Source organism: Bidens hawaiensis, unplaced genomic scaffold (genome assembly GCF_021521415.1).
Source record: "Bidens hawaiensis isolate Kalapana, Puna unplaced genomic scaffold, B.hawaiensis_p1.1 tig00016461_1, whole genome shotgun sequence".
Classification (NCBI taxonomy): Eukaryota; Viridiplantae; Streptophyta; class Magnoliopsida; order Asterales; family Asteraceae; genus Bidens; species Bidens hawaiensis.
In genome coordinates, this window is record NW_027492509.1 from 439,748 (window position 1) to 465,084 (window position 25,337).

General features: G+C 31.6%; 1 protein-coding gene across 1 annotated transcript; it reads left to right on the plus strand.

The window, feature by feature from the left end:
• The first annotated feature begins 6,710 nt into the window (after positions 1-6,710).
• Positions 6,711-10,025, plus strand: LOC143551549 (isoprenylcysteine alpha-carbonyl methylesterase ICME-like). The gene is made up of 11 exons (XM_077041954.1): positions 6,711-7,199; positions 8,105-8,181; positions 8,324-8,393; positions 8,466-8,555; positions 8,627-8,701; positions 8,785-8,886; positions 8,955-9,092; positions 9,167-9,232; positions 9,301-9,444; positions 9,628-9,718; positions 9,795-10,025. The coding sequence occupies exons 1-11, from the start codon at positions 6,769-6,771 to the stop codon at positions 9,951-9,953; spliced, it is 1,443 nt and encodes a 480-aa protein (XP_076898069.1). The 5' UTR covers positions 6,711-6,768; the 3' UTR covers positions 9,954-10,025.
• Positions 10,026-25,337: the final 15,312 nt, after the last annotated feature.

A 25,337-nucleotide genomic window follows, 5' to 3' on the forward strand; every position in this document is an offset into this window, starting at 1 on the left:
TTTCCCAATTCATTTCTACAACCCCTCCCCCCCCCTATTTTTCCATCCAAAGAAAGCTAAGACGTTTGATGTGTTGATTCTATTAACTGAGACCTTTTATTATCAAAAAGTGCCTCATTTCTAGCCTTTCAAATACACCAACACGCCGTAAGGATGATAGCTTGAATTGCCTTTTATATTTTGGTAGGTCTTGTATGTCATGCCACACAAGCTACTAATGAATTGCCATATTACCGTAGCTACATTGCAAGACGTTTGCACATGAACCGCATATTCCTTTTCGCAACATTTTATTCATTCACAACATTCCTTTTGAAGAGATCATCTGATGTCGCGATTCGACCCATTTTTGCCCGCCATCCAAAGAGGTTGATCTTCAATGGAACCCACCTATTCCATTCCATTACAGAAACCAACCCATCGCTAGATTTTTATGTTTGGTCTCGGACCGATTTTGTAATGAATCCGCCCTCTTTTCCAAGAGCCCATTCCCACCTATATTTCGTTACACCCGAAGCCCTACCCGACCATAATTCGAGACAATCCCAAAATTCTTGTGGTTCTAGAGAGGTGGAAGACTCAATAATCCAGGTCTAAAAATTCTTATAGTTCGAGACAATTCAAAAATTCTTGTAGTTCTAGAGAGATGGAAAGCTTAATAATTAGGTCCAAAATTTCTTGTAGTTTGAGACAATCAGATTAGATACATCAACACACAATGTCCACAGGAATGTCAAATAGTCAAAAGACAATATTATAGATTTGAAGGGATAATAATAAAACTGTAAAAATTAGCTGTTTTGCCTTTTGTAATGGACAATATGAGTAATTTCGCTTTTTGTATAATGATTTATGTCTCTATCTTTGTAAACATTATTTTTTTTTGTTAACTTCGGTACTACGATACATGAACCGAAAAAAGGGTCCGGTGATTTGGTGTCATCTACAAGATGGACATCTTTATATATGTTCCCATCATTGTTATATCATAATATTAATAACTAGGTTAGAACCCGTGTGATACACGGGTTAGTATAAAATATATAATTTAAAAAAACAAAACAAAAACACATGTAGTACACATGATAATAATAAAAAAAACGATAAAAATTGATAATATAAACAATTGCAAACATTTTTGATACTATCATAAAATTACCAATAGCATACACGTAATAAACATTAGTGTTTTGTAGTAGTTAACAAATTTAACAAAACTTTAAAATTTTTATTTGGTAAGCTTTCATGGAGACTAAAGCTTAAAGTTGTCTAATACTTTGATTGGTCTCTATCGAAACTAAATCTGAAAAATCAACAAAAAAACCATGTAAAAAAAGACCCAAAAAGGTCCTAAACTCTGAAAATATGTTTTGAACAACTAACTTGTAAAAAATAAATTAATAAATAAATACTCATTTTATTTTAAAAAAACTATTTAGATTAATAATAATAATAATAATAATAATAATAATAATAAATACTCACTTTAATAAATACCTCATTGACTCCAACACATGATAGCCCGAGCCCGAGAACAAAATGTCAAAAAAGCTGGTGGATTATATGATTTAATAAATACCTCATTGACTCCAACACATGATAGCCCGAGCCCGAGAACAGAATGTCAAAAAAGCTGGTGGATCATATGAGCCTCCAAAGATTAATGCTTGAAGGAAAAAATAATATTTGACATAAAATGCTGGAAATTAGTTTGCATATAATTATTCTTTAATAATGTAAGATGCATGCAACTGAATAAAAGAAATACCACGGGCGACTACGATACACATCATTGTATATTCCAAAATCAAAACCCACCCGGTTATCCAAAAAAGACTGAAGAATTACAAAATAATAATGATGTAAGAATTCAAGTTTTACAATATGAATAAGTATTATATTAAAGAATATACATTTGACAAACATATATGTAGGAATAACAATACGTGCGTCCAGCTGAAGGGCAACGGTTTACCGGCTCAACATAAAAGGATATCATAATGATATGAAGCTGGTTTTCAAAACTAAATTCCTTTTATTGAGCAAGTTTGAACCATAGCCACGTTCGAATTCCTCAACACTCTTCATTTATTTGCCCAAAATCGAACCCCTGTTGTTTTTTGACAATCTGCACAAATTTTTAAATCACGTTACCAATCAAAATTGTGACAATCAAAAGTTTATTTGATTAATTTATGACACAGAGCTAGATAAACATGATAAATTTTTATGAATTGAAACCGTTACATCATCGTATCGACTGAGTCAAACTTAGGCCATGTTGTACAAAGTTATATAGAAATTTGAATAGAACTCTTTAATTTCAAACCAAAGTTATAAAATTTGAGAAGTCTCAATTAAAGAACCAAAATGATATAATTAATTTATCGAAACCCATGTTTTTACCAACGAATCTCCCATTAATGTTTTAATTTTGTGTTGCATTCGATAAATCGGTACCCATGTTGATGAATATCAATTGAAACACATGTAAAAAGAAGAAATCAATCAAACCTTATAATTCTAACGTAGAAGACGAATGCAAGAGAAGACGTTGATCGTTAATTGAATATGTTTAGTATAATCGCATTTATACTTTGACTTAGGGTATATTCATTATAGAATTATGGTTGAGAATCACATATGAATATGTATATTCCAATAGAATCTGCAAATAGAATATGTAAATTGAATATGCATAATGGAATCGTTTAAATTGAATATGTATAGTCCAATCTAATTACATCAGAATACGATTAACGATCGTCATTATAGAATTAGCGTTGATGATTACATATCAATTCCGATTGCCATCAAAGAATTAGAGTTAAGGATTACCTTTAAAGTTGAAAACATCGATTACAAAATGAATTTTGATTGAGAAGAGAATCGGCCAATGGGAATTATTAGGTTTAAGTCTGAAGGATGAAAATGAAATTGCCTTTAACATAGTCTGGTTGTTTACAGAACCCGCTATATGTGAATTCAGTTTTAATTTTAATGAAAATTAAAAAATAAAAAAAATGTCAAAATGTCATGTGACAATTCAAAGAGATTTGATGAAAAGTATTTTAATGAAAAGAAAAAAATATAAAAAATGTCAAAATGCCATGTGACACTTTAAAGATATATGATGAAAAGTATTTTAGTGAAAGAAAAAAAAGTCAAATTGGCATGTGGCAATTTAAAAAGAAATAAAGAATTGATGAAAATTATTTCAATGAAAAAGAAAAAATAAATAAAATGCTAAAATGCCTTGTGGCAATTTAAAGAAATTTGATGAAAAATAGGAGATGGTTGCTTGAAAATCTACTCTTTTATTATATAGGTAGATAAGTCATCCTCTTATGTACTTTAAAATATATTTATAACTGAAAAAATATTAACTAATCCTTTATACTGGTATAATAAACTAAATAATATTTTTAAATGGTGGTATTATATTCATATTGAAAAACTATCAATAACCGGTCCCTCAGCTTTCCCATAACTCATTGTTTTCATCTTAAATATTATAAATCTAAAACTTTAAACGTATAAATTTAGTTACTTTTAGTACCTATAAGGCTATAATCTAAAGATCCGTATCTAAAAAGAAAAAAAAATCAATAAAAAATAAAAAAATAAACTTCCACTAAATAAATAATTAAAGGGTTTTTATATTGGCTTTAAAAATTCGTGGAAGAAAGGAGGGTGTGTTTTTAACTTGACATGATGATGTTAGAGTGAACTTGCGATGAAGAAATAGAAACAAAACTATTGTATGTGTGACATTTCTTTTGTCCATGTTTTGCTTTAGCTTCATGTCTTGTTTATGTATCTCTTCCAATGTTTTAAAAACCGGTACGTACCGGCCGATTGAACTGGTTATACCGGATTTCGGTAAGACACCCGGTATTTAGAGTCCAGTGTTTTTAGGCGGTTTTCTAGAACGTCGTACCGCAGGTTTTTTCAAAGAGCCGGTTTAAACCGGCAAACCGGCTTTAAAACCAATAGTTTTTTTGTATTTTTTGCGGCCCATATTTTTTAAACACAACTTTTAACCTAGTAGATAAAATTAAAATGAGCAGATACACTAAACAATGATTCGTTAATCAACTAATTTTGAATCTTGCAAATCCAAGGTTGGTTCTTTGCAACTTTTATAGTTAATTAATTTCATACATAAAATAAAACTTCATATTTGACTTGATCACTATTTATATGTAATGCTTTCTTTGGTTCATGTCTAATGTTTATTAATGTACTTTAGGATTATTTTTTGAGTTGGAGTTGTAATTATATGAAATATAATGTTTATTATTTTTTAGAAGGTAAACTATTTAACCCGATTGAACTGGTTGTATCATTTTTAAACCAAATCCGGTACGAGTAAAATACCGGTTTTTAAAACATTGATCTCTTCTGTGTTTGAACTTCTTTGTGTTGTTGGTGAATGGTAAAAATAATAAAAATAAAATAACCATGATGCTTTTTATATATTATTAATTAAAACAATGTTTTGTTATCTATGTTGCTAGACATAGGCTAACACGTTTTGAAACATAACAAGAAGAGAAGTGTACGTCTATATTTTCCTCATTAATTTTGACTTTCCATATAATGGGTCACATCTCAATCTTTGTTAACATTATTAAAACCTTAATCTTACTATATATGAACAAGTAAAAGGTTTATTTTTTTTTCAATCGAGACCCGTGATTTGTTATCTAAGCGATGGACAATCTTATCATGATAATGTAATAAATCATCATCTTTGTTGTACCTATCTTTTTCTATAAACTTATTTAATAAATTCACTTTATAAACTGGCATTGTTTATATTTAATTTGAAGTATTTGTTATACTATAATAAAATATAATAAGATGAGAGAAGACAAAGTGTTTTTTTCTCAAACTCATATTCGTTGTCTTAATATTTAATTTATATAACTAAATCTTACAACAAAAAAGTATCATTATTTTAGTACCCAACATCTAAAACTCAATAATCAATATCTTATACAACACCTTTGTCCTAAAAATTTAAAAAATTGCAACTGATATTTTTTATTTCAAATAAGTTATCTGATAAAGCTTATCATGTTTCGCACTTATACGTTGGGTAATACTCAACCCCCATATATGTGCGTCGTAACATACATAACACTGCCTCTAGTTAACTAATTTAAAGGGGCAGCATCCGCGTTGTCGCATACCATATCATCTTGGACGTCAAAGCACATCGACCTATGCATTCTCAATGACTCTTTTCGTTATTTGTTTTCGGTATTGTTACATTATGATACCTAACATTTTGTTTTTTAGGATATATAAATTAGGGACGTTCTATATTTTATTTTACAAATCTAATAAATCAAATTAGAACCGTTTAAAACAAAACAAAATTATATATTTTCATCGGTTCAGATTTAATCTCAAAACCAAGACATGCAATCAAATTTTTTTTTTCCCGAAAACTCAATTTGGTCACGAACATGGCCATGATTTTTCCCTTTTACACCCTATTAAAACATTTGACACATTATAAGAACAAGGGAAACGAAACAAGAATTCAAATTCCAAAGTGATATCTAATTCGAACAAAAAAATCAAAATAACTAATCCGATTGATAAGTGACTTTGATCCACACTGACGCCGATGCTAACCAAAATTGGATTCGAACCAAAAAGTACCAAAAAAACTACTAGGAATTAGCAAAACCGAAACATAAACAGTTTAGGCTAATCTTATACAACACTTTTATTTAGGGGTGTACATAGACCGAACGAGAGTATGTCCGCGTCCGTCCGTTAAGCTTTTGACGGACAAACGTACGGTTCACAAAACACTCTGCCGAATGAAAATTCATGTATGTGTCAGTGAGTCCGTCCATTAAGAAATTGAGTTTCTTCGTGTCCGTCTGTTAATAATGTAAACGGACGTTACCAGACAATAATGAACAAACGAATACTAGCGGACATTATGGACAAACGAACATGTGAACATTGATAGACAACAGACACTAATGGATAAACATAAACTGTTACATATTAATTCCAAACATAGATCCAAACAACTTCATTTACAAATTTGAAAGTACACCATATAATATCCAAATATACTTAACACTTCATATATTAACAAAAATTGAATCACTATAGGAGACATTAGACATATGTAGTAATACAAAAGTGTGATTAGTAACACTAGAAATTCCACAATTAAATTAAAATACTGGATAAATCTAAACACTTACAATACCGGACGGACATTACTGGACGTAATCAGACTAACGTTATCGGACGTTCACGAACACTATCGAACGGACTTGACCCTTGTCCGTGATCGTCCATTAAGATTACCAAACGAATTTTTTTGTCCATATAAAATTCATTTATTAAACGGACAAATATAAACAAACTTCTTACCGAATGAACGAGTGGACGTTTACCGCCTAATTTTATTTTAGCGATAAGCCTTCAACTATTAAAAAAAAAAAGAAGGCCGTCTCAGCAATGAGTAGGCTAGCCCACTCCTGCACGCCATACTGTCAGTTGGCCCATTTTCTTTTACCACCAATCACACCCCGCCACGTGTCCAAACCCATCAACCCAAAAACAATAATCTTTCTTCTCCGTCTCTGCAAACCCTAACAATAATAAATAATCAATCTTCACTTCAATTCCATCTTTTCCACCATTTTTTACTGTTATTATTATTATTATTATTATTATTATTATTATTATTATTATTATAATATAATCATCATCTTCTTCAATTCAATTATGCGTAAATCATTATATATATCCAAAATGCACTCACACATCCTCCCAATCTCAATCAAACCACCACCACCACCTTCAACAATGCCAATTTCATCATCAACACAATCCACTGCAGTGTTAATGAATAATATCAACTACGACGGTGATGATCTGCCTAATTCGTCAATTGAATCCGGTAAAAAGTACGAAACCAAACCGTTAATCATACCTAGGGTTTCGAGTAACGGTAATGTTAACGGCGATGGTGTTTCGTTAGCGTCGACGAGTTCCGTTAGTTACCAGCAACGGCGTCGGCGTGCCGTTAGTGATTCGGATCTGACGGATGTCCGTGCCGGCGGACGAAGGTTTTTTTGGAGTAGTGGTGGCCGGAGTGATGTTGAGGAGAAGGCTTCTGGTGTTAATTTTGGCGGTAAAATGTTTGGATTTATCAGGTGAATTTGATTTTATCATTCGTTTAGGGTTTATGTAGTGGTTTTAGTGAAATTAGGGCTTGGAAATGGAATGATGTTACTGGTTTAGTGTATAGTTAGAGTTAATTAATGATTAGTTTACAATGAGTGTCGATTTGTAACGTTTAGGATCTGATTATGCATTGAGTGATGAATTTAGGACTGTAAACGAACTTGAACTGAACCGAACAATGTACTGTTACGTGTTCAGGTTCTTATGTTAAGTTTTTATTGGACAAGCGAACGGTTTACGAACACAAACGAACGGATACAAGTGAACGCAAACAGTGTTTTGTTTGTATTTGCTAATCGAAAACGGTAAGTGTCAACGGTTCAGTCTGGTGACCAAGTTTGTGTTGGTGTTTTTTTAACTTTCTTATTCATATGTTAATTTAGCATATAAATTAATCTCATAATGCTCATATGCTAAATTCTATATGATAAGATTAGAAAAGTCATCAAAGATATTAGAAACCTTTAATGAACAAACATAAACGTATAAAACAAACAAATATTAATAGAACACAAACGAACACATTGTCGAACGTTCACGAACACAATAGAGCGAACATGGTCTATATTCGTGCTCGTTCATTTAGTTAATTGAACAAAATTCATTGTTCAGGTTTGTTCATTTATTATACGAAGTTTCTTGTTCATTTTTGTTCATTTAGTTAATTAACGAACAGTTCGCGGACGTTTGGTTTGTTTACAGCCCTAGTGATGTTTATTGACAATGTATAAGCTTATGGTATTCATAACATAAGAATTATGCATTAATTGCTTTACATTCATATTTGACAATATGATTATACCAATCACCTGTGAATAACAGTATAACAAATCGTTGTTGTTAATGTATTTTCTTTATTCTTTTCTTTCTTCAGGTCCGGCTATAAATGGATCACAGGGTTTCTTTCTCTTCAGTGTTATGCTTTCCTAATTATGCCAGGTGTACTTCAAGGTTTGTAACGTTGGTGCGTGCCTCAGATCAATCCTCTCATGTTAATAATAACAAGTTGCCCTAACTTTTATATGTGATTGTGTTTACATTTTTTTTGTCTTTTTTATTACCTTAATAACACACGATTGCTTAATTGTTGCAGTTGCTTATCACTATTATTTCTCAAGCCGTATATGTCGGGATATTGTTTTTGGTGATCAACCAAGGAATAAGTATGTATTATGATCATGTTAACTTGCAATTTTATCTGAATAAATAGTTGACTGTTTTGTTAATGTTTGCAGACTTGATATATATTTACCTAAAAGTGATGGGAAAAATGACCGACCAAAACCCGTCATTGCTTTCATCACTGGAGGAGCATGGGTAATAGGGTGAGTCTTTTTTTTAAAATCATATTATAAATTTTAGTATTTCAAATTTCAATAACTTATGATACATGTAGGTATAAAGCTTGGGGTTCTCTTCTAGGACGACACTTATCGGGTACAGATGCCATAGTGGCATGCATAGACTACAGGTATTTTGATAATTGAATGCAATAACTTATTTAATCCAATTTAGACTTTTTTACTTATTATTGTTATGTACTTTTGCTTTAAGAAATTATCCCAAGGCGACAATTAGTGAAATGGTTGATGATGCTTCACGAGGCATCTCGTTTGTGTGCAACAATATTGCTGAATATGGTGGTGATCCGAACAGGTATGTTTGTTTATTTAAGATGAAATTACTAATTTGGGTCTTGAAATTGGTTTATTGTGATTTTGAAGGATTTATTTGATGGGACAGTCGGCTGGTGCGCATATTGCTGCTTGTGCGCTTGTGGAGCAAGCAATCAAAGAGTCTAATGGAACACAAACTACATGGAGTTTAGCACAAATAAAAGCTTATCTTGGATTATCAGGAGGGTATGTTCATCATTTGGTTTTATATATACTTCTTGATGTAACCTTGTTTAGTAATTGTTTTCTTCTGTTTACAGATATAATATGTTTAACCTCGCAGAGCATTTGAATACAAGAGGCCCATACAAGTCACTTTTTATGAGGTATTTCTTTTCATATTTTCTCTAATATCAATAGTATAAAAGTAACAAAAGTTTCAATTTTTTTACAGAATCTTGGGAGGTGAGGAATCTTTAAGTAAATATTCACCAGAAATTGTTGTGCAAGACCCGAACAATCAGAGTGCAGTTGCTCTCTTACTTCCAGTTATCCTATTTCATGGGACAGAAGATTATTCAATTCCTGCAGATTGCAGGTATGCTTGCTCTAAAAGTTGTACGTGTGCGTGTTAAGATGTAAAAACAATCAAAATGACAGAATCCGTGCACTATGGCATTATTAATATAATTACCATCCAAATTGCTAGTTTTGTCGTTCTGTGATACAGTTATCCTGTTAAAAATGAAAAGAATGAAATGTTATTGTTTACATTTAACAGTAAAACATTTGTGGAGAGTCTTCAAAGAGTAGGAGTGAAAGCCGAATTGAAGTTATACGAGGGGAAAACTCATACTGATGTGTTTGTTCAGGTATTTTTTATTTATTCTCATACTTTTCATTACATTTTTTTTGTTTTTTTTTTTCACAATTTGTGTATTAAATTAGGATCCAATGAGAGGGGATGACAAACTGTTTGATGATTTGGTTGCCATAATACACGCGGGAGATGATGAAGCTCTTGCAAGACAAGCAAGAGCGCCCCCAAGACGTCGCCTTGTACCTGAATTCATGTTAAAATTAGCTGGAAAGATCAGCCCCTTTTAATCAATCAGTCATAGATTTCGCATTCATTGTAAGTAAGCTTCATGGTCTTATATAGATATCATCATTTGATTGAGAGGCATGTTTGGTTTGTAAATAGAAGATAACACGCAGAAACATTGACAATGAATTGAAGTATGTAATACGAACAGCCCCAAGTAAACACGTAAGGTATTGTTCACTTAAAACATTGACAATGAATTGAAGTGTGTAGTTGCTTGTATGACAATCGTAGTCGGCCACGACTCAGGCTGGTTGCGTAAGTATTGGGTTCAGTGTCATAAAAATTAATATACTTTTTACATTTTTTATAAGATAACTTTTAACATAATTTTCAAAGGAATGCCCGCAATTGGTTTAGCAATCTCTTGCTTTTTTATACAACTTCTGCATGAGCGGTCGGCATTCCATTTGTTGATTCATCGCTTTTCTATGAAACTTTCGAGTTGAGTAAAAAGTATTATTCGCGTGATCCAACTAATGGTAAACTATATTCACATGCATATAGATAATGAATTGCAGTATGTATGGATGAAAGTGTGTGTGTGTACGCACGTGATTTGTACAAACAGCTCTGTTGATCAATTTAAAACCGGAAGATGTAGGGAGTACGTTTATTATTTGATCATTAATCATTATGAGTTTTAAAAATTACGATTACAGTGGTATTTATAGGGGTTGCCATCCTCTTTACCAGGGCCGGCCAGTTAGTGTTAAAAAGTAAGGCTAGGGCTTTGGGACCCCAAAATATCAAGGCCTCATAATTTCCAGAGTTCGTTTTCGTATGTATGTTAAATTGTGGCCCAATATTAAGATAATAGGTTCTGTCGGAGTGGTAAAGGCCTCTGTTGGTCAATTAATAAGTTTTTACTATAATTTGACTAAGGTTCAAGTCTTGTTTTCTCTATTTTTTTCTTGTTTTTTTATTCTTCTCTTGGCTCACTTCTTCTCCAGTATATTTGAGTAGTAAAATGTTCCACTAACAAACATGCCTCCATATAATAGTTATAATTTTACAGACATATCATATACGTACAATTTCTAATAATCAAGAATTGGTGAGGGCATGAAGGCACTGAGAGCTATAAATTTTCATTTTAATGCCAGCATTTTAATACCAACATATACTAGAGTTAAATTGAAATCGAATGTACGAATTAGGTGGTTAAAAAACACGGAAAATATAAAATGAGGCCCGAGAATTTTGTTTCGCTTTGGGCCTCCAAAATGGTTGGGCCGGCCCTGCTCTTTACTGAACTGATGTGTTGTGTTGTTTGTCCAAACTTAGGTTTAAACTAATAATAATACAAGTTTTACTTAATACTTAGGTTACACCATAATTTATCAATCTAATAGAAGACACATTATCAGTGCCGATGACAACCGACGCCATAGTAGGTTTGAAGCTTACAAGTTCTGTTCCCAAACTTGTATGGGTGTAAAGTACAACTTCCATGTAAGCCTGCTTGACAGGTATGCGGTGCGTTTGAACCCAAATTCTTTGGTGGTCTTGGTGATTCAGGTCGACGTGGAGCTATATAGTTCGGAGCTGGCGGTGCTATACCCCCATCTGTTCAAAAAGGAAGCCCCGGTGAACTTCTTAACCGACCCTTCAGATGGGAGATCAACCCTACGACCCGCTGACATTCTTGTTTTTGGATGGGAAAAAGGGAAGCACGCGTGCGTTGATTTGACAGGCGTGTCCCCCCTCGTTGGGCTACGGGACCATGGGTTTGTGGTGGGTCATGCGATAAACAAGGCAGAGGCGGGTAAAGTAGCTAAGCACGAGAAAGCTTGCCTTGAGAATCAACACGTGTTCATACCGTTTGCTTTTGACACCTTTGGCGCTCTCGGCCCTGACACGGTTCAGTTCCTTAAGCGGGTTCAGCAGGTGGTCAGCAGTAACTCCGCCCATGCTAAAGGGAACGTTGTGTTTAGTAGGGTAGGGTTTGCTATTCAGAAGGGGGTAGCGGCGCAGCTTGTTGCCCGTCTATCTGCCGTTAGTCTGTAATTGTCCCGGTGTAAACATCAATAATATTAATAAAATTTTGTTATTCCGGATATATTAATGTTATTCATAGATGAAATTAAGATTGTATGATCATGAATGTATATTTATATTTATATTTATATTTATATTTATATCTGTACTTACTTGAATAGGATGAAGAAGTGATTAAGACGAACGAAATCAAGATGTAGAAAACCAAACCCATTTTCTTAATTTAGCTTACCACATTCTTTCAGGACGTATAGAATAGAATAGAATATTTATAAAGTATTTTTAATTTATGAGTCTTTGTTTGTTCATGTTCAAATCCGTAGTAGTCTTTGGATAGTAGACTAGTCTTGAGTCATGGTGTAACAAGCACTGTGCAAGGGAGCAAACAAAACTGTCTGTATCAGTATGTATTAATGATAAATCAGTCAATTTAATTTCGATAAATGGCAGTCACGGATAATAAGCAAAAAAAAATGTTTTACATAATTTAGAGCAATATTAATTAGGGTCTAAGTTATTCTAAAAAAAGTAATAAAAATGGGGAGGATTCGTAGCAAAAAAAAAATCTCTTGTAAAAAATAAAAAAAAAATTAATAAAAAAATCATAACTCAAAATTTAACAAAAAAACGAAAAAAGTAAAAACACAAAAATGTTTCCACCGTCTTTCTCGTTCTAAAAAAAAAACAAAAAAACACAATAACGAGTGAAAAAAATCATTGTGTCTTTATGTTTATCATTATGTTTTGTGTTTATTTTCGTCATTAATTGTGCCTTTTTTCATTGACATTGTGTTTTTTTCTCTTAATATTGTGTGATATTACTTAACATTGTACTATATTTTGTTTGGCATTATGTTATATTTTGCGATCAATTGTGTCTCTTTTTAGTTATAAACTTAATAGTCTTTTGTTAATTTTCGTCATTCTGTCTTTGATCTCGACATTGTATCTTTTCGTCATTTTTTTTAATTTTTTTGAACGGGATTGATGGCGGAAGGTTTTTAAATTTTTTCGTTTTTTATTTGTATTTTGAGTTATGATTTTTTTATTATTTTTTTTGAATTTATTTTTACGGGTATTTTGTGTGGTCACGAATCTTTCTCACACACTTTCATTTTTGTTTCCCTTCGTATTTTAACTTTACCCTATAAATTAAAATATAAGTTATATCTGCTCCTCCGTTTATTTTAATCTTATGACTTTAACCAACGATTCTGTTTACGTTTAGTTTTATTTTTAACTTATTTGACATATGGCAAAGACTAGGGTAGCGTTTGTTAAGAGGTGTTTGGTTGCACAATGGAATGATTCATTACGTGGGAATGAAATAAGAGGTGTTTGGTTGCACAATGGAATGGAATCATCCATTACACATGGAATCTCATTCCATCAAAACCATTCCTTCCCACCCCCCGTTTTTTTTCCATTCCATTCCTCATTCAACCTACTTTCTCAATAACACCATCATCTAACAATAACCACCGGCACCACCACCACTACTACCATAGCCACCACCATCATCTGACCGCCACCACCACCTCCGCCGCCACCACCACTACCACCGTCACCATCATCGCCGTAACCACGACCACCATTGTCACCATCGCTGCCAGACCATAACCGCCACCACCACTATCACTGCCTGGCCACCATCACCCTACCACCACCATCACTACTAATGCTACCATCACTTGACCACCACCACCCCCGCCGCTTGACCGCCACCACCACCACCACCATTTTCATCTCCAGAGCTACCACCACCGTCGCCATTTCAGTGTTTTTTTTTGTTTGTAAAATATATATATATTTTGGGATATGAATATTTTTATTATTTCTATTTTATTCCTAAATTTTTTTTTAGATAACAAACAAAAGTTAATATTTATTTCATTACCATATGTTAACCAAACAAGACAAAGGAATGGTAATGATCCATTTCATTCCTTTGTCCATTCCATTCATTCTCCCATTCAATTCCATTCCTTTCAACCAAACATACCCTAGAGGTGTAAAGTCATGCTGGGTTAGAAACTTAGAAATTTTGGGGTATACCTTAACGCTAAGGACGTTAAAGCTGATTTAGCATAGGTTACAAGTGGGAAACAACCCCTTTCATGGGCTAAGAAGCGTTAAAAGCAAGATGGATTAAAATGTTAACGGACTTTAAAATTCTCTGCACTCACATAAAATAATTTAAAAATTGTTTCTAAAATAAATTGAGAGGGTTAAGTGGGGTTAAACAATTTACTTTAGGTGAGATGGAGTAAAGATGGGTAAATTAAGTTATGTGACGTCTATGTGAAGTTAAGAGGCATGAATGGTTAGGGATGTTCTGTCTGATGTTCTTAAACGTGCAGGGATTTCTGCTAAAAAGGAGGCCCCTGTTAACTTTCTCACGGATCCTCTGGAAGGGAGGTCTACTTTACGCCCATCTGATATTCTTGTGTTCGGGTGGGCAGTGGGGAAACACGCCTGTGTGGATCTTACAGGAGTGTCTCCTCTTGTTGGGCTTAGGGACCGTGGGTTTGTTGTGGGGCAGGCTGGGTTGAAGGCTGAATCGGGCAAAGTTGTTAAACACGAGAAAGCTTGTTTAGATAATTAACATGTCTTTCTACTATTTGACTTTGATACATTTGGTTTTCTGGCCCCAGAGGCTGTGAATTTTTTGAGTGGGGTTCAGCGTGTCGTACACGGAACCTCTTCAGCCCTAGGTCCCAAAGCTTCGTTTTTAGCAGGATTGGCTTTGCTATTCAAAAGGGGGTTTCGGCGCAGCTTATTATTCATTTGCCTGCCACTCTATTGTAATCGTTTTATAGTAAATTATATATAAAATACACAAGCCTTAGAATTACTCTAAGCATATGTAGTGTTGACTTGTTGCAATAAATGAGTTATTCGTAGAGAAAATAACCAAAATGGTCATTTTGACTCATTAGATTCTTTTAATTGCTAATCAATTTTCAAATACTCAAACAAAATGGTCATTTTTCTAATATGTCGGAATTAACCGAATGAATCTGTCACCCGAATGATTAGACTGCCAACCAACCGTGTATACTGCACCTCACGTCTAGATATCTGTATTCCTATTCGGTCGGCCCTGGCAGCTTTTTAAAAACCGACCGGTTTTAGAAATATCGGACCATTTGTTAAGAATTCGGCCAACCGTTTAAGTAACTTTAAATGACCGGCCCTTTGTTTTAATTCCCTCGGCATGGTTTTAGTTCCGTCGGCTACGGCTAGTATGATAGATCTCTTGATTTACCTAGTCACTAAACAAAAACAAAGGATAATTTTCTTCGAAAATCCAAACCATGTAGATATCTTGTTATTGGTAGTTGAAGACTTGAATGTCCAGTACATGTGTCTGGATGTAAGTGGTTGTATAAGAGATTTAATCCGTTATAAATGACGGAATAGAAAAATGGTCATTTTGGGAATTTGAAAATTGCTGGGCTAGTCAAGAAATATACGTGGTCAAAATTGCCAATATCTCGTTAACATTCAAGCAAAAGCACAAACTATTTACGTACTTGAGGTTTTTCTACGCATATGCGACTAAATCTTTTTACTTTTAAATAGAAAATATAATGCTACAAATGTAGAAAAACTCAAATACAAGTTACAACTAACAAACATGTTTACAAATACAATAAATAAATCAAAAAATTATCCATTACAACACCAATTTTAGCTTATGTTTAAACTAAAAATTTACATAGATAATTAGATAAGCTAAGTGTTTAACACAAATAACTATGATGAATTTGGCGGATTACCTTGAGGATCGTTGAATCGACTCACAAGCTTTTCCTTGTATTATCTGTAATTGCATCCGTTTACTCATTTGTCGTTGCAACTCTTCCCTTGCTTTTTCGTTCATTTTCAAGTCAACTATTGAACTCTCGCACTTGGGATTGCAATTCCCATACCTAAAAATTTATAAAAACAAACAATGTAACACTTAGTATACAACCACACACTTAGTAAACATACTTTATTAGTGAACAACCATTTTATCAAACTTAATTTTCAATGGTCAGATTCCTTACAGCCAAATGAAAGAATTTCCGAGTTGAGTTAGATTGGATCGCATGGTCTGCCGGGAAACATAATAAAACACGATATAAAAACACATCAAAGGGGAATCTTTCCCACCTCAAGTCTGATTTATTGATTTTTTTTTTGTTACGGATGAACAAGATATTGATAAATTGTCCAAACTTAAAATCATAATGACTAATATGGGTCTTTCTCACATAAAAGAGGAATCTTTTGTTACAATAAAAGCAGAAGTTATGTAGATTATTCAAGAACCGAAGTTTAATTCATTTATAAAAAGATCTCACTAAACTTCTATGAAATAATTTCACGGGATTCGGCCAATCGTATTGTTCATGAAATATAATTGAGATATATGAATCCTTGTTATCAAAGGATTTTTCACGATCATCTTTAAATACTATTAAAGCAATACAATGTGGACACATGGCCTTCAACTAGGCTATCCACATGTGCAATCCAGTCATCAAACTACCATTTTCAGCAGCTCTAATATTGTGACATGTGTCATGTTGACCAAAGACCAAAATACTTATTTAAACCTTAATATTTTCCATCAAAATCATTTTAATCTCTCTCTCTCTCTCTCTCTCTCTCTCTGTCTCTGTCTCTCGGATTACTAACTCCACCATCCACCATTTTCTATATTCCGGTAATGTAGATCGGGATTAATCGTTTTCCGGTAAGGTTATATATTATACTCTAATGGCCAACAATGTTATTTGATTTTCCGGCAAGTTAATATCTTTTTCCAGTAAGGTTTTCCGATATGGTTTATATTTATTTTAATTGTTATATGATTTTGTAATAATTTCTTTAGGTTGTATATCAAAATCAAAGATTGAATTGATATTTTGAAGTTTTTACGATTTTCCGGTAAGATTTTTATTTTCCGTTTTTGTTTGTATTTAATCTCTATCTCTCTCTCCCTATCTCTCTCTGCTTACTAACTCCACCATCCGTCATCTTCTATATTCCGGTAATGTAGATCGAGATTAATCGTTTTCTGGTAAGGTTATATATTATACTCTAATGGCCAACAATGTTATATGATTTTCCGGCAAGGTTATATCTTTTTCCGACAACATCATATTTTCTTCCGGTTATTGTAGATCTAACATTTTTATCTTTGTTTTAATTGTTAACTGATTTTTTTAAAATCAGTTTAGGTTCTAAATCAAAAACGGATATGAAGCTAATATTTCTACGTTTTTACGTTTTTCCGGTAAGTTTTTCCGTTCATGTGTTATACCCATAACAATGGTTGTTTTATATTTATTTGATGTTTTATATTTTTCCTGTTTTTTTCTTTCACATGTTGTTCTTTTAGGTTATAAATAAAAAGTTTCATCCATAGACATTATCATTAGTCTTTTCTGGTAAGGCCAATAATTAATTGTAAACCAGTGGTTTAACATTTCATAACATGTAGTATTACCGCGATTAATTTTTTTTATTTCTAAAACGATTAAAATTTTGAATTTTAAATTCCAAATTTAAGTTAAATTTGAAATTTGTAAATGGTAAGTCAATATTCCATAAAGTCTAAACTTACCATCATTACAATTTATTATTTTCTAAAACGATTTGATTTAAAAAGTTTAAATTTCCAAATTTAAATTAAAGTTGATTTTTTTATTTAATTGCTGGTAAAACGTTTAAGTTGATAAGTTAAACGATTTGATTTAAAATGTTTAAATTTCCAAACGATTTGATTTAAAAAAATTAAATTTCCAAGTTTAAATTAAAGTTGATTTTTTATTTAATTGCTGGTCAAACGTTTAAGTTGGTAAGTTAAACAATTTGATTTAAAAAGTTTAAATTTCCAAATTTAAATTAAAGTTGATTTTTTTTTATTTAATTGCTGGTCAAATGTTTAAGTTGGTAAGTTAAATGATTTGATTTAAAAAGTTTAAATTTCGAAACGTTTGATTTAAAAAGTTTAAATTTTCAAATTTAAATTAAAGTTGATTTTTTTTTATTTAATTGCTGGTCAAACGTTTAAATTGGTAAGTTAAACGATTTGATTTAAAAAGTTTAATTTTTCAAATTTAAATTAAAGTTGATTTTTTTATTTAATTGCTGGTCAAACGTTTAAGTTGGTCAAACATTTTTAAATTGTCTGATCAAACATTAAAGTTGAATTTAACTTTTAGTTGAACTTTTTAAATGGCTGATTAAACATACATTCATAATGTCTAAAATTACCATCACTAAAATATATTATTTCTAAAACGATGTAATTTAAAATTTATAAATTTCCAAATTTAAATTAAAGTTGAATTTTATGAATTACTGGGTAAATATTTTATAGCATGTAACATTACGACGATTAAAATTTATTATTTGTAAAACGAATATTAATATTTAATTTTCTCATTTCAGGTTATGTTCCCAACTTGATATAGCTAATTTCATGAGTTGAAGATTTGTTGATAAGATATCTTATTTTTTGTTTAATATTGATGTATATTTTTGTTATTATTCATGTATTTATGTATTTTTCATAATTCATGTAATTTATTTAATTTTTATATAATCAATTATATATAGTTGTTGGTTTTGTCCATTTAATATATTTTAATCAGAACCGATCTATTAAAGAAATCGATATATTTTTGTATTTTATATTTATCTATTTATTAATGATAATCTCTATAATTTATAATAATTATTATAATTTTAGTAATTTTGTTATTATTAATTTATTACGTTTTCTAATTAGTTGTTACATCTTATTTTGACAGAAATAATAACATTTACACCTTACCATTTTTATATTTCAATATATTTGAATTAAAACATTATTATGTTATTATATTGTAAGATACATTGTATTTTCTATATACAACCAATTACGTTATATATGGAAAACCCAATAAATAAGTTATAAAGTTTTCATTATTTTAATTACAAGATATTTAAACTTCTTTTAAATTCGGAAATTGACCAATCTTTCAACAAATTTTTAAAGGTTTTAATACTCTCCATAATTTTAAACTCATTTCAATATCTTTCCATAATTTTTTTAGGTTTTCAAAGTAACCGATTTGATTTTCATATTTGTAGTTATTTCTAAATTAATTAGTCATATTAGTAAAATTAGAACATATTTGATTTTAATATTTGTGATTTGGCATTAACTAGAATAAGTTATCATTTTAATATTTCAAAAAAAATTGATTGTCAAACTAAAAATACTTGCCATAATTATAATGTAATCTTACTTTAATTTACGTGAATATTAATTATTAATTAATACTAAAATAATAACCGTGTTATTTTAGAACACAATATTCAAATTGACATAATTTCTAATAATCAATACTTAATATATCATAATTTAAATAACCGTTTTATCATCATTTATAAATATTATTCGTCACATATGATTTAGTGAATATTATTAAACATGACAACTTTTCATAATTTATTAATATTATTATTCCCATGAATCAAGATATTTCAAATTATTTCTATATTTACATAGAAGACCAAATTCAAACTTAAAACTATAAAATTTAAACTCCTTTTTAATTAACATATTTAAACTCTTTTTAAATTCGGAAATTGACCAATCTTTCAACAAATTTTTAAAGGTTTTAATACTCTCCATAATTTTAAACTCATTTCAAAATCTTTCCATAACTTTTTGAAGTTTTCAAATTAACCGATTTAATTATCATTTTTGTAATTATTTCTAAATTAATTAGTCATATTAGTAAAATTAAAACAGATTTGATTTTAATTTTTGTGATTTGGCATTAACTAGAATAAGTTATCATTTTAATATTTAAAAAACTGATTGTCAAACTAAAAATACATACCATAATTGTAATTTAATCTTACTTTAATTTACGTGAATATTAATTATTATTATTAACTAATACTAAAATAATAACCGCGTTATTTTAGAACACAATATTTAAATTGACATAATTTCTAATAATTAATACTTAATATATTATAAATTAAATAACCGTTTTATCATCATTTATAAATATTATTCGGCACATATGATTTAGTGAATATTATTAAAAATGACAAGCTTTCATAAAATATTAATGTCACTTTCTATTTCAAAAATTTAATTAATCACATATTAATTTCTTATTGTTATTATTTATAGTAGATTTAATTGATTATGAGATTCTACACCCGAAACATAAGTTTTTTTTTATATTCACCGTTTTAAATTTGGTTATGTATGTTCAATATCTTTTTTTTTGAATTTGTGCTCACAAAATATTAATGTCAATAAATTTCTCAATAATATATAATAAACACGTATTATATTTTTATCCATTTAGCTAAAAAGTTTTTTAAACATAATATAAATCTTCTAATTATAACATCCAAATAATTTGATAGTCTAAGTCTTCATAATGTTTTCAAAGAATATTAAAAATCTTTGATAATTTATTTCCTATATGTTTATATTTTGTTTTCATTGATTTTGCATCATATTTTTTCACCTTTAATTATTTTCAATGTCAACAAAAAAATTTTAATCTTTCCAAAGTTATTTGAAAATTCATTTATTGTAAAATGTTTTCAAGTTTTCCAATTTTAACAAAATATTAATGTCAATGATCATTTAAAAGTTTGTTGCAAGATTGGTCAAAAATCAAACAAAATTTCATAATATTTTAAAGTTGACTAATTCCAATTTTTTTATATTTTGTAATTATTTTGAAAATATTTCAAAACAGGTTGTTTTAGAAGAGTATAAAATTTGTTAAGTATAAAATGACGGCCAAAAAGGTTTTTATATTTCAATATATTTAGTGACAAGTTATTCTACCCGCGTGTCACTCGGGCCTATACCCTAGTTTCTAGTATGGAATGTGCTATTTCGGCAGCTGAAGTCGCTATTGTATCATTAATTTATCGTAATAGAAAATTAACTCGTATAAATCAATCAATTTATTACGTTCACGAATAATATTATTTTTGTCGGCTTGAATGGTTATCATTAGTATTTCTTATTTATTTTCATGATACGATTAACCTCTGGATTTAAACATAACCAAGTGTGAAATCGTCCTGAAATCGTGTGTTTCGCGTATGAAAACAAAAGGGGTGAGGAGCAGAGTCTGAAATCGTCAGAATCAGAGGGGTAAGATCGGGAGTCAAATGTTGAATGCCTGGCCCGTGAAGGTGTGTGGTGTGTGTGAACGGTGAATATCGAATGTAAAGGTTATAAGGTGTGTTGTCCGAACTCTATTATAGTATTACATGAACCAAAGTTACCGGTAAGCTTTGAATTATTAATATGGCTTCACTCAAAATTTCATATATACACGCTCTTGCCAAGAGCATTCACAACCATTACCTATCTATTTTTATATAATCATATTAAAATCACTATATCTTCTCTATATTTTTCAATTTAATAATATCTTTTTATACCTTTATCATTATCTTTTTTCTATTCTCCACTCACAATCACTTTAAAAAAATATTAAAAAATTATACGGTGTAAATAGTGTATTCTCAAATTTAACTTTTTCACATAACACGTTCTCTCTCAGTAACTTACAACCACTTTCAACTCCGTCCTATAATTCGTATAAGAGCACTTACAATGGATTCTCTATATTATGTGAGTGTGTTCTCCTAGGACAGGTTAATTTATGTTATATAAAAGGTTTGCAAAGTTAATATGATTTATGACTATTAAAAAATATTTATAAATATTTCTAATTCTTGTCATTTGAAATAGCAAAAGTAAATAATGTGGCAAAAAAAGATGGCGTAAACCATCAAATCAATCAGCTCACTGTTCACTATTGTCATTTCAAATTGCGGATGTCTGTCAGAGATAACAAAAAATTATAAGGGTAAGCTACGTCGGGTTGGGAGATCCGCCAGTCAAAGTGGCGGAAGAGTAGCTAGTGAGATCCGCCATTTCAAATGGCGGATCACAAGATAACTATACGACTCCCGCTATTTCAAAAACTACACCTCCTCCGTGCTAAAGTTTTTGGACTCTTTGGTCAGATGTGTGTCAATGAAGAGTTCCTTAAATATGGTGGCCGAGACAATCTAATTTCCTACTAAGACATAAAGAATAATTATGTAACATGTGTTAAACTAAAAACAATCACTAAAAAATTTTGAAGTTTGATCAATTTGCTTACCAAGGTGATACAATGCTCATCATATCCCGTAAATTCCGCTTCTATGTGGCATTATCATGCCAGAGCTGTTGACGTTGTGGTGGATGCTTTGAGACAGGATCTTTGCGCCATTTACGTGTGCTCCAACCCAGTGAAGAGTAAAAATATACACGTGTGTGATAATATTAAATACGATAGATTGTACACAAAATGACATTTGTAGAGAATCTTCAAATTAAGAACCAAACCACTTTATACACGACCCAAAAATAACTTTATTCTTTTCAGTTTAATATGGACTCGGTTAATTATACATAGATAGTCATGATCGTATCACAAAATCGATTATTAGGGGGAAAAAATCATAATCGAAGCATTTTATGTTAGTGATTTTAGTGTAGTTAGGGATTAACTTATTGATCAAGTTAATTGTAATATGAATCTAAATAAGTCGGGTGCGGGGTGCGCACTTATTGAATCTTATTATAATTTATAATCCTATTGATACTTAGGGGGTTGGGCAACACCCCTGGTAGCAGTGTCCAAGGGGCGGCAACCCCTGACATAGTGGCATGTCAGCTTGGAAAATTTTTATTTCGGACATATGAAACAAACATGAGCGTTTTTCAGTTATTATTTGATAACTGTTGTGATAACTGCAAAATCCATGCCTCAAACCCTAATATAACGTAGTTTGATCATACGATACAATCTCTGGTTGATAAAAGCTCTCTCAATCTCCATACTGATTCTTGCACTCGATCTGAGTTTTATCCGGTCAAAACATTTGGGAACCAACAGATAGTTTTGATCTGAAAATGTTTCACGACTCTCAGATTAACGTATCACCTTCTAATACATACAACATCATTTTATGCCTAAATTAAAGAAATTAAGATTGTACGTATATGCATGAATGTATAAAAATGTGTACTTACTTGAGGATGAGATGATCAAGAGGAAGAGAATAACTACTCCCAACTTGTTTCCCATTTTCTTGGAGATCAAATTACACGGAGATAACAAGAATATAAGTATGAATTTGTAGCTATGAAACAACTTTGAATAAATTATATGATACTCTTTTGTTTTTGGTGTTACTTGAGTCTTCACATAATATAGTAGTCAGTCAGTGACCAAGTCGAGGCGTAAGAAGTACTCCACGAGGGAATATGTACAAGATAATGCCAGCCACAAGCTGGAGTTTAGATTACGTACTTTTCCAATTTTTTATTTATTTATTTTTATGCAAAAATGAACAATAAAAAGTTGACTTGAAGTTTTTGTATAAAACTAACTTTTAAACAAGTTCGATGAAGACAAGCTAAAAAGACTTGACTCATTTAGTTGGTCCTTGACTCCTTGATCAATTCATCAATTATAATCCTTGCCCATCACAAATTCTAACAAAACATAAATTTATAAACCTAGCCTATTCAATCAAAAGAATATTAAAATAAATAGAAAGTTTACCTCAAGTTTGATTGATCAAAATAGCGTCCGAGTGTGAAATAGTCTTGAAGTTGCGTGATTCACGTATGTAAACAGAAAATGCGGGGGTAAGGAGTCGAGTGTGCAATCGTTGGAGGGGGAGGGGTGTCGAATGTTGAACATCTGGATCATGAAGGTGTGATGAGTGTCGAATGCGCAGGTTAGAAGGGGTGTTGTCCGAATTCTAATACATGAACCAAAGTTTACAGGTAAGCTTTAGATTATTATGGGGTCACTAAAAAATTTCGGTTATACAAATATCTAAAATTTCAAAAAGCAAATGTGACTGGGACTTGCTATAAGATGGGTCCGTCATGACATATACACACATACACGATAATAACAACAATATTAATAACAGTTATAATAATACCTCCTGTTGCGACTACTCGTCTTCAGCATAAGAGGTTACCTGGATGATGTAGATGGTGTCCTGTATAATGAATTAGAGAACCGAAGATCCGATCCCAAATATTTGTGTGTTGTTTCATCTATGGATATGCGGCAACAGCTCAGTATCATCCCTTGAATGCTAAGTGAGATCCTCCTTGTACGTTGCGATCATGCCTCTCATATACGCCTCCTACAATTTATCAAACAACACAATTGTCATTATACTAAAAGATGACACAAAAGTTATATAAGAGCGTGTTTGAGATTGAGTTTGAAAAATGTTTATTGACCTTTTCAGAAAGCTATTTTGAAAAGCCAGGATTTGAGGCTTTTGTAAAACTGCTTTTAACCATTTCAAAAACTAAAATAAAAAAGACATTTGTGATTACTAAACATATTTTAACTTATTGCTTTTTGAAAGCACCAATAAGCCAATAAACATTTTTCAAACTCAATCCCAAATATGCTGTAAGAATGCTAATGAGTAGGAACCGATTCAACCTACGAAACAAAACGCCTTGAGCTTGTTACGAGAAAGAAGAATTGGGGGGGGGGGGGGGGGTTTGAATTATGGTAACTACCCTCCAGCATGTCAATCAGTATAAGTATTGACCGAGTAAGAGAGCAAGGATCCTTAAATCGTTGGTCATAGTGAGGTATTTATAGCTGAAGAGGTAGAGAATAATTGGCTAGGTTGTCACTGTTAGGAGAACCTTCTATTCTCATGGACGAGCATGTACGAGACCTTGATTTGATTGGTCATGATAGCTGGTGGATAAGGACGACTGTCACCTGGAGGTACAATGTTGGCATTCGCTAATAGGCCAATCGTGCATTTGTGGTCTTTTTTCGTACTGGCTGTCGCTTAAAGGAATCTTGCACCGTGATTAGCATATGGACTGGCCGTTATAATGTCCTGCTTGTCTCCCTCGCGGGTGACATCTCTTGTGCCCTCGAGCTTCTTGTAATGCGTTAAGGGTTGTTCCACGGATGGTGGAGAAATGCCCACGCGCGGGTAACTGTGGTTGTCTCACGAACCTTGTCCAGGACCGTGTTGTAATTTTCTTGGTGATGCGGATGAGTCTAGGACCCTATCTCTACACTTACATTATTTAACTTTCCAGCCCAATTAAAGTTTTTGGACTCTTTAGTCGTATGTGTGTGAAGAAAGAGTTCCTTAATTGTTGGACAATCGATCTACATATTTGTTTTTATTCATCTTGTCGCATAATCTAACAACAAATTAATACTAGATTGAAAAACATGTTTGTCTGAATATATATGGATACAACATTACAACAAATACATGTGGAA